The following is an 11,078-nucleotide window of genomic DNA, read 5'->3' on the forward strand; positions in this document are numbered from 1 at the left end:
TTACAAAAAATCTTAAGATTTGTTGTGATTTGACAGTGTGATTAATGCCAGTGGACATTATCTTTTTAGAATCTGAACAAGGAAGACACAGTAAAACCCTTATAGTAAGACATGATCGATTGTCGATAGTAAGCTGTAATGATGTTATAGATGTATTATACATCCACGGTCGGTATATTCTATGCTCTACAATTCCTCAAGTTACCGATTGCGTCGGTGCACAAATTATCTAAAAAGTATTTGTGACTAGTTACCTTTTATCGGTAAAGTTGAAAATAACATTGTCATGATAAAACTCACATATTTTCAAAATTTAAAATAAAAACGTATATAGAGAAATCGATTTATTTATATGCACATCTTCTTTGTTAAGTGTATCCTATATGCCTTCTTACTTTCATCACTGTGTAAAAATGTGAAAGAACCTTTTGTCATGGATGATAAAGACGAAAACTATTGTATCATAAGAAACACGAAAAAAGCGTCAGTGTGTGTTTAGTTTACGTTTGCATTGAAAATTGTGTTTATAATCCGTTAGAATTTTGCAGTAGATATTTTTGAATAATTTGAAAATCTACAAATGAGGGAAGAATGTTTCAATATTTGTAATAATAGAAGATTTTAAAAGAAAATAATTACAAAAGAAACCCGACATAATGTGGTGTTTAGTAGACGCAACTGGTATTTTTGTTTTAAATTGTTTTACTTTCTAAATATTTATTATAAATGCTATTGAGTGCATTTTGCTTTACAGGAAAACGTTTATATTTCAAACCAAATAAGAGTATCACATTTGGTAGAAAGAAGGCTGACATCGTTTTGCAAAATGACGAATCAATTAGCAGGTTACATGCCTCTATTTCTGTCATACCCGAAGATTTCATACCGGTATGTTTCGGAAATATGTATTGGTTTTAATAATTGTAAGATGAAATATTATTTATGAAATAAATATTTTCATATTGTTGCAGCTGGATGGACCCACATCTATATGTAAATTAAAAGATTTAAATTCAAAATATGGTACATACATTTTATATGGAGAGAAAACGATGGAAGTAACTGCAGATGAATACATTTTCAAGCACAATGATGTGATAAGATTTGGTTTGCAGCATCATTTATATACGTAAAGCTTCAGTCCTTATTTCTTATTTATCCATGATCTATAGACAAGTTCTTATTGAAGATATTTATATGTTAGGATAGTAAGTGTACCTATAATAATAGTCACTTCAACTTTAAACGTTGATGATAAATCTAAACTTGAATATTTAATGGGTGAAATTGATGGTTTAATTTCTGAGGAATGGACAAGCAGATGTACTTATTTAACAGTATCAAAAGCTACATTGACTGAAAAGGTTCTTTTTTTCAATTTTATAATTTAATTACTGTATTTTTCAATTGAATTCGTATTGCTAATTTTGACATAAAGTAGGTTACTTGTGCCTTGGCTGCTGCAATACCAATAGTAACTGTAGCTTATTGGGAGCAATTTAAAGTTGCAATTGACAATAATGAAGAATTCCCAGGCATAAAGGACTTTGTCCCAATAATTAGCGAAACATTAGTTGACAAACAAAAATATTTACTTTCTCCAAATGTAAAACGGAGAACATTATTTCAGAATTTAATATTTGTACATTTCAGTACTTCTCAATACAAAATATATGCAAAAATTATTAGTATGGCAGGTACATAGTAAAAAATTAAACGAAGAATAAATTATTTAACTTGGTGAAGCAATTAAATACTGTTTTTAACAAGAAATCTATTATAGGTGGTAAATCACTTTTATACTCAAAGAAACATTTGACTATTAAAGAACTTTGTGCTCCAAATATTATTGTGCTACAATATCCTAATTATAATGAAACACAGTCAACGGAAAGTATTTTACCTGAATATGATTCAATATGTAAGTGACTATCATACACTAGTTTTGTGTTTTGATATATTTAATTATCCTCTGTTTTTTATTTCAGTCAATGCATTACAAGCAAATGAGTGTAAAATGATATCAGATTCCGAAATTCCTCTTTCAATATTACATTGTTCTGTAGAAAAATATTGCAATCCAAAATATAAATTTTCAAAGCTGTTGAAAAGATCACAACCAAAGTATCATCCATCTAAAATTTTAAATCTTGATACACAAGATGAAAGATCTGATTTGAAAATATTACCGAAAATAATTTCTAGCATTCAGCTTAAATCAGGACATACAAATGTAAAACATAGTGTACTTACAACAAAGATTATTCCTGAAACATGTGATAACTTTGATAGTCAAGCACTAGCTTTATTAGATAAGGATTCTATTGAACAATCTATGGAAGAACCAAAATGTAATAACCTAAGAATCATTGAAGAAACAAAAGATACTTTTACTGATGTCTTAACTGTAGAGGAAAGTGAAGAAATAATGCAACCTATAGGGAACACAAATTGTATTCCCGAAACAGTTGATTCATCTTATTCAGACATGTCACCAAAAAGTAATCAATGTTTTACACATAATATTGAAAATTTGAAAACACAACAAAACAGAAATACACAGGATACTGAACACACAAAGAAATTAGTGATTAGCAAAGAAACTTTACTTCACAAAGTGACAGAGTTAGATAAAAACGAGGACTTTGAATTACAAAACCCAGGATTGAATGATAATGAAAATCATAATAAAGTTGTTTCACAAAGAAAATCGAGTAATTTAGTCGAAATAAATGATTTACAAGACGAAGATGTAGACCAACAAATGATGAACTTGTCAATTGAACATAATTTACAAACAGCAATGAATAATAATCAAGATTGTAGTATAACAGATAGTAGTATATCAGAAACGTTAGAAGAACCACAAGAATCTAAGAGAACACGTAGATATTTTAGCGATGATAGCGATACAGAATTTCTTACATCTACCAAGAAAAAGATATGTTTAAAGAATTCAGATATTGAAAACACAACAAAATTACAACCAAGTACTTTCAATTCTTGTATTGTAAGTCCTATACTCCAGATTGTTATAGATGTAACATTTACAAATGAAAGTTTACGTTTGAAGTGTACATTACTTATTTTAAAATTGTAGGAGGAACAAAAGAGTTCTAACACTTTATTGGGATATAATTCATCATTTCTTCGAAACATTCTTAATTGCAAAAATTTTAAAAAGGTAAATTGCAAAATATTTAGTGAATCTTATACTAAAGACATTTAAAGAAATATTAATCTGTAACTTTCATCAATTTAGGTTTACAATATAACACCTACAAGACGGATAGGTTTAAAAGAGATGTATGTATGGAACTCTGATACATAACAAAGTTTAACTTGTTTTTACATTCCAAAGTTTAATTTTCATTACAAAGTAAATTAAAAATTATAAATGGATATCATTATTTTTATAACTTTTCAATTATTATTTTTATGTAATTTTAATTGATACTAGAATTTATTTCTATTGATTAATATTTTTGTTAAAATCACTTTGTGAATAGTTATTTATATGAAACATTTGTATATTAAATAGTATTTTTGTTTATTTATGATACATATATCCATAAAAAAAATTTTCTCTTGAGTATTTTGTATACTGCACATGTGAAAATAAGTGAAAGTGAAAAAATTTGACAAGCATAATTATCTGAGTTTAATAATTACTTTGCTTCTATCATATTAATGCTTCTGCTGTAAGCCCTATGAGATTACTGTTTTTGTGTGAATTGTACAAACATAATTTTCCTAAAGATAAATATTACTTCTTTTTTCTTAACGTTACTATAATTTATTACGTTATATTTCATATCATTTTTACATATATGTAAATGTATATTGTCCATGTTCATCGAATAAAATAATTTCCTAAAAATTTATTTATATTTTCTTTTACTTTATCCCAAGCTTAGTATAAAGAAAATCAGTATCAAAACAATTTTCTCTCTATCTTACTAGAATACTGGATGTTATAGATATAAAGTAACAAGAAATTTTTTTATAACAGATAAAACTGCTACTATAATTAATTTTCTAAATAGATTAACTTAAGCCTACTGAAAGAGACAACGCGATAATATTGCTTTATCCTATTTATGGAAGAATAAAATTTTACAAAAATTCACCAAGATTGCACATGTATCAAATTAAACAGATATGGAATTTGTAACGTTATCGATACATCATTTTTATCACAAAATAAATCGCCAAGCAACGTTATCGAATGTTTTCAGATTGAAAATGAATCTACAAATTACTGATTCTACAATGAAAATCTCAATTAATGCTATCTTTCGCGATAAGAATGTCTTCTCGACAAAACTGATTTTACGTCGCTTTCTACCACTCGTAACAGCAAATTTTATATTCTTAAATGTTTCAATCAGAATTCCCATCAATCATCAACCTTCAGATGAACCACGTTTTAGTACGATTTGATATCACGTTGGTTGTTGGTTTGAGTAGATACGACACGATATATAAAACTTGAACAATAAGTAGCAGCTTTAATTGAAAGTAGCCAACATGCGTATCTCCTTTCTGATCGCGACAATTTTTGTCGCGACCGTTTTGGCCGCTGACGAAGAGGTTCTGCCTCCCTTGCAAGGGTATGTTTTATTTCTCCTCTTTAATTTCAATTTCTTTTGAATCTTCCATTTAATTTTAATTTCCTTCTTTTTTTAATATTTTGGTCTCTCCTCTTTGAATTTTATTTTTCAATTATTGACAATAGTTTTGTATTTAGACACCTGCTTTCTACAAAAGCACAGCTTTAAAAGATATCTGGGAATTCAATTGTTTAAAATGGACAGAAATAATTTTTACTTTAACAACGTTTTACTTCCTAAGCTATCGGTGTCTCTTTCAAAACTATTGATTTCTATAAAGTTTTAGTTTCATTAGTTTTTCTTTTAATCTTCAGTCATTTAAAATAGATAGACAAAATATGTGATTATTTCAATTTTCATTATAGAATTATTACTGTGCAAGGGATATTATCGTTTCTTTAAAATATTTATAGGATGCAGAGTCTCCACGTTTCATACAAAACACCCGAGGAATTTTCACTTTTGAAAAATTTCGTGGATACTCCTGGCTTCGACTTCATGAAAAGCACTTCGGACTTCGTGGACGTTATGGTGACAGCTGACAAAGTAGAGGCGTTTAAAACCCTCCTGGAGGAAAATCATATGAATTACACGATAATGATCGAGGATGTTCATGAAGCAGTCACAGAAGAACGCATCACGCAAGAAGTGGAGCGCAGATTGCGAATGAGAAGTCGGGCTACTTCTGGAAAATTCCCGTTTACATACTATCCCAATTATAAAGAGGTAAGTAAAGCTGAAAATGTTAAGGGCCGTAGCGAAAAATAAAATTCACTTCCTCCCTTTAAATAATAAATTTCATCTTAGAAAATACGACTTAGAGAAAACGACAATTTAAATATTTAAATATTCAGACGTTTATCTGTTACGAACAATTATATTCATTATTATAATTACACATATTTTCATCTATTAACCCTTTGCACTCGAGAGGTGACCCTCAGTCACCATTTCATAAAATTTGGAAGATAGATATTAATTAATATATTAAATTTAATGTAATGTAACAGTGTGCAAGGTATGGAAATCAAATAATTCTACAATTCTATTATTATAAAATTCTTTATTTACTGCTCAAAAAAGTATCGTCAGTTTTTTAATAGAGAATCTTTGATTTTCTACTCTTCTCTAGCCGAAAATCTCGTCGAGTGCAAAGGGTTAAAAATTCATTTAGAAAAATCTGAAAATGCTTTTATCGCTCAAACCACTAAAAATTAAATAGGCGATTTTGCAGGATTGAACGTATCGCTTAATCTATTCATAGGTGACTGATTACCTGGAATACATAGCAAACACGCACAATGATATAGCCACAGTGTATACCATAGGTCATACCTACGAAGGACGACCAATGAAACTTCTGAAGCTGTCTACCGGTGAAAAAAAAAGAGCTATTTTCATTGATGGCGGAATTCATGCTAGGGAATGGATTGCTCCAGTGACAGCTCTTTACTTCATCGATCAAATAGTGGAGAACAACGAGGAGCTTTTGAGACTTACTGACTGGTACATACTGCCAGTTTTGAATCCAGATGGTTACGAGTTCACACATAGCAGAATCTCGGTAATGTCGTCGAGAAATTCAATTCGTCCTGCCAAAGCGTTAGGGAAAATTCGAAATAATACGTCTATCCTTCAAAATACGTTTCAGAACCGGTTATGGAGGAAAACGAGGTCCGACATAGGTTCAGCCTGTAAGGGAGTCGACGGAAATCGGAATTACGACATAGCATGGATGAGTAAGTTTCTATCTTTATTTACAATGCGATCACGTATTTGGATATATTTGAAGCAGACATCTTGCAAGAAGTCACGTTGAACAATAATTTATTATTAACCGTGATTAATTATATAATTCTGGTATAGATCAATCGCACAATCGTTTCCGTTTTATCGTGTGCCAATCCTATCGAACAAGAACAATTAATATTTTATCGATAACAGTGTGACAACGCGTGTGAGATGTCATATTACTGATAATCTGTTAATACAGATCGAGCAAATTTCGTGATAAAAAGGTCATAATATTTATCGGGAAAGAGAGAAGCGAATACTTTCTAGAAAAATTCATTTAAATTTATTCGATGAAATTTCACCGAGGCTACACGCTCGAAATTTTAATTAACTTTATTTCCTTTTATCGTTTTAGACGACTTCCTGGGTAGTATGAAATATGAAAGCAAATATTTCGGAAAAGCGTTCATTTAAATTTTTTCCTCCGAAATTCCACCAAGACTCCATTGCCGTGATTTTAATTAATATAATCTCATTTTATTTTCTATTTTTCTTCTCTTAAATGATATCACCGTGCCCTTTATGAATTAATGAAAATTTCACGATAAAAGGATGATATTACAATAGATGAAAGAAAATATTAGTCAGAGGAATTCGCCTGAATTTATTCCCATGAAACTCGACCAAGACACTATGGTCGTGATTTCAATGAGCATGATTAATTTTCTTCCGAGTTTTTTTTCCTTACGGAAACTTGACATTTTTCGTAGAATAATGTCATCTCGTTGAAATGGCCATGCGGGACGTTCCTATTGCAAATAATTTCACGGGAACGGGAGTTTGCGTTGTTAGCTAACACGTTTCTCGTCCACTCTCTCTCTTTCATTGCAGAACGTGTACCTGTTACGGTTACCTCGCCTATCGCTCTCTCTAACTTTTCTTTGGAGAGCAATTGTGCGTCGTTTTCATTGAAGTTATGATTGAGCGTGATAAAAACTTGCTCGTTACCGCACGGTCGTTACTTCTCTAGTCTCTCTTCAGCAGACACCCTGACTTTTGAGAAGTCTGACAAGTTGTTCCGTGACGTAACGAATGTCGACCATGGATTTCGTTGTGCTAACAATGTTCCCCGTTCATTTTCCCTCTGTCAAAACGACGATTTCGGTGTATCGATCTTGCGTTTGAGTTGGGAAAAGTAGATAAGCTTGATTATACAATATGGATATTCGTGAATGAAGCTGGCGAATTTGATGCGACTTGAGACTTACAGCAGGGATTAAAAGCGATCTGTGAAATATGTATTTCGACACGCGATGTTTAACACTTTGACTGCCACGCACTTTTATATAGCACACTCAGGGGGTCACGATAAAATTTCCATTATTAGAATATAATGATAAATTATCAAATAATATGACGAAAGTAAAAATGGTGCAAGTTGTAAACGTCTTCAATTAAAAATGCTCTATTTATTTACGTTGTTCAAATTTTCAAAGAATGGTTAAAATAAAACGAATATAAATTAAAGAAATTAGTATCGCCGAACACTGGTGGCCACCATGGCCCCCCACTAAAGTGTTGGTCACCGATGACCAATATGGCAGTCAGCGTATTAACCCTTTGCACTCGGTGATTTTTTCATCCCAGAAAAATAGTAGTTCGAAAATTTTCTGCCATAAAGTCAACGATATTTTTAAATCGGTAAATAAGAAATCGTATGCAAATTAAGACGTAGAATTATTTTACCTCGATATTCCACGCATCGTTAGATAATTGTAAATTTAATATATTAATTAACGTCCATCTTTAGAATCTGTTTAAATGGTGACTGAGAGGCGTCTCTCGAGTGCAAAGGTTTAATATAGCAAAAACATTTTCATTTGTTGATTTAAAAAATTGGTAAGATCGAGGAATTAATTGGAAGCGCACTTTAGCTCTAATTTTTCTTGTTTGCTGAATTTCTAGGAAATAAATTCGCGAAACGCGGTAAACAGAAGCCACGCCGTAGTAGCAACTCTCTAAATTGAGATACGTCTAATTCGTCCTGCTATTTGAAGGTTGCCTGTTACGGGAAATTCGTGGCAGCACTTCCACGTATTAAATTTCTCGCGAGGAAATTCGACGCGTGTGCTAAAAATTTTCGTTAGATTGCCCCTGACTCCCTTTCGCAAGATTGGTCGCCTTTCATCCACTGCAATTTTTCCTCCCCTTTATTCTACAAAAGTACAGCGGCACGCTCGCGAACAATTTTAAAAGAGAATTTATGACATTTATGAAATATCAAAAAGCGCGGTGAGAATTAATTTCGCCACCACTATTAATTCGAATGGAATCGCGCGCTTGCAGCAATTGGTGCATCCAGCAATCCGTGCAGCGATACTTATGCTGGACCTAAAGCATTCTCCGAACTAGAAACTACGTATATGAGTAAATTCATTTTGGACCGAAAACAACAGATCAAGGCCTACATTACTCTACATTCATATGGCCAGGTAATTCTACCAAATTTTGTTGAATTCTTTTTGAAAGCATACTAATTTAATTTTCTAAATATTCAACATAAATGTGCATTATTATTAATAGTATCTTAACCCTTTGCACTCGAGAGGTGACTCTCAGTCACCATTTAATCAGATTCTAAAGATCGACGTTAATTAATATATCAAATTTCAAATTACCTAACGATGTGTGGAATGTCGAAGAAAAATAATTCTACATCTTAATTTGCATACGATTTCTCATTTGCCATTTTAAAACTATCGTCGACTCTATGACAGAAAGTCTTCAAATTACTATTTCTCTGTAACGAAAAAGTCGTCGAGTGCAAAGGGTTAATATTGATCCTACCTACAATAGAATAATTAAGAAATGAACACATTTTTTATTAACGCATTTTAATCATCAAATCAATGACATTACATAATGGAATATTAAAAATATGACTTTTTCAGTACATATTATACCCATGGGGTTACACAACTGAACTACCTCGTAACGTAATGCAACTGGTCAGTAAACTTTTCTAATACATACTATCATATCAATGAAGATATAAATACATCTTTCATTACCATTACCTTTGCTTTACTCTTTCTAGAAACGGCTTGCTACTAAATGTGCGGATGCTATCGCTGAATATCGCGGTACTCGATACATCTTTGGAACCTCAAGCAATGCACTGTGTAAGTAACCTATTTTTCTAGCATAATATTTTGCCGGATGAAAGATCAAATTTATCATCGATAAAATGCCGCGTTTCAAGCAACATATCATCGAAATAATAACCATATAATTCTTTGTTGAGGAGTCGACTTCGTACAGTATATCATAGAATAGCCGTGATATACTAGCTCTATTGTAAGTTAATATAATAGAGTCACGTTAAAATAGTTGAATTATGGCCAGAAAAGATTAGTTTCAACGGCTGGACTGTATTTACTGTACTTTAACTATGAATTTTCTAGTGCGATTAAACGTAACTGTTGGGTAGTTAAGTCGCAATTATTTAAGGATTAGAATTCGAGACTTGAAAGGTTAAATTAAAATTTCAAGTATTTACATTTTCTCGGTAGAAGAGACATATATTGTGTCTTAATTAATTATGTCTACGTTTAAAATTTATCAGAGCATTAAAAGCTCAGTCATACGAACATTTAAGTATCGTGTCAGTGATAAAGAAATTCGTGATTGAAGAGTATCGCGAATACTTAAATTAAATTATTTAAGTCTTCGATATTGTATTATATTCCATATATTTGTATTTTGCTACCAAACTTTTAGATCCATCTGCTGGAGGTGGAGATGATTGGGCTATGGCCAAAGCAGGTATCAATATGTCGTTCACTTACGAATTACCCGGTGGAGACTCTGGATTCCTGTTACCAGTATCCGAGATCAAACCTGTTGGTATCGAGACATTCGAAGCTATGAAAGTGATTCATAAGCATGTCGTTCTGGAAACTTAAACGTGTAATGCTGTGGCTCACTCTGATTGTATAAACAAGGAGACCCAGCGATCCCAATGTACCAATTCGCATCGTGAAAGTTGATGCAGCTCTCACAATGTACCAACATGGAAGAAATTTCATGTATCAATAATAAATTCTATTTTGTATTAAAACAAAGGTATCCTATCAGCAACCTCACCTTTCTTATTCCGAAAACATTGAATTAATTACCAAGAGACTGCTCTGTTCTAAAGAAATATCGTGCCACCTGGCAAATAATCCTCACAGAAAGTTGAAAGGCGAATGTGTAACACGATTTTGTCCAGGCTATGCAAGAGGTTAATCAATACTAAGCCAACTCTGGCTACCTTGCAGGCTACCAACTGCTAGGAACGAGTAATCCACAAAAGCTGCTAGGTATTCCGCGTTTCCATAATAATTGCTCGTTTAGGTCTCTCGGGAGCTGCTCGTTGACCCAAAATGCGGTTGGTCCCGGTTGGTTCGCAACGAAAAAACCACGTGAGAAAAAATGGCCGGTACGTTTACGTTTGCGTTAAGGATGAAAAGTCGGCATGCATTCCCGCGGATGCCTCTTCATCCGTGAAACGAAATAGCTATTGTTCCGTGCACAACTCTCCTCGTGCCGCGACCACTTTTAGTTTTTCCCGCGTTTTTAGGTGGCCACTGCGCGAAAGCGAGAGTGCCTGAAGGAACGGGAAGAGAAGAGTGGCTGAAGGATTTGGTCGGGCTGAAGTGGAACACTTAGCACGTAGAGCCGGCCTGG

At 32.5% G+C, this 11,078-nt stretch overlaps 2 protein-coding genes across 2 annotated transcripts; both read left to right on the top strand.

The window, feature by feature from the left end:
* Positions 1-528: 528 nt before the first annotated feature.
* Positions 529-3,331, top strand: nbs (nibrin). The gene is made up of 9 exons (XM_017912258.1): positions 529-681; positions 755-888; positions 972-1,129; positions 1,205-1,364; positions 1,442-1,697; positions 1,784-1,921; positions 1,989-3,010; positions 3,101-3,184; positions 3,263-3,331. The coding sequence occupies exons 1-9, from the start codon at positions 657-659 to the stop codon at positions 3,329-3,331; spliced, it is 2,046 nt and encodes a 681-aa protein (XP_017767747.1). The 5' UTR covers positions 529-656.
* Positions 3,332-4,529: 1,198 nt separating this feature from the next.
* On the top strand, positions 4,530-10,355 carry LOC108556250 (carboxypeptidase B). The gene is made up of 8 exons (XM_017912260.1): positions 4,530-4,613; positions 5,027-5,339; positions 5,878-6,177; positions 6,265-6,352; positions 8,694-8,839; positions 9,299-9,355; positions 9,445-9,529; positions 10,128-10,355. The coding sequence occupies exons 1-8, from the start codon at positions 4,531-4,533 to the stop codon at positions 10,310-10,312; spliced, it is 1,257 nt and encodes a 418-aa protein (XP_017767749.1). The 5' UTR covers position 4,530; the 3' UTR covers positions 10,313-10,355.
* The last annotated feature ends 723 nt before the right edge of the window (positions 10,356-11,078 follow it).

The sequence above is a fragment of the Eufriesea mexicana genome, unplaced genomic scaffold, assembly GCF_001483705.2.
Source record: "Eufriesea mexicana isolate 0111107269 unplaced genomic scaffold, ASM148370v2 scaffold377, whole genome shotgun sequence".
NCBI classification, from domain to species: domain Eukaryota; kingdom Metazoa; phylum Arthropoda; class Insecta; order Hymenoptera; family Apidae; genus Eufriesea; species Eufriesea mexicana.

Bases quoted from the DNA above. Each gene is read 5' to 3' on its own strand.
- nbs (XM_017912258.1), top strand. From the start codon at position 657: ATGTGGTGTTTAGTAGACGCAACTG. The intron at 1,365-1,441 runs GTTCTTTTTTTC...GACATAAAGTAG, and splicing joins AAGCTACATTGACTGAAAAG to GTTACTTGTGCCTTGGCTGC. The intron at 3,185-3,262 runs GTAAATTGCAAA...TCATCAATTTAG, and splicing joins ATTGCAAAAATTTTAAAAAG to GTTTACAATATAACACCTAC.
- LOC108556250 (XM_017912260.1), top strand. From the start codon at position 4,531: ATGCGTATCTCCTTTCTGATCGCGACAATTTTTGTCGCGACCGTTTTG. The intron at 4,614-5,026 runs GTATGTTTTATT...AAATATTTATAG, and splicing joins GTTCTGCCTCCCTTGCAAGG to GATGCAGAGTCTCCACGTTT. The intron at 9,356-9,444 runs GTCAGTAAACTT...TACTCTTTCTAG, and splicing joins CTCGTAACGTAATGCAACTG to AAACGGCTTGCTACTAAATG.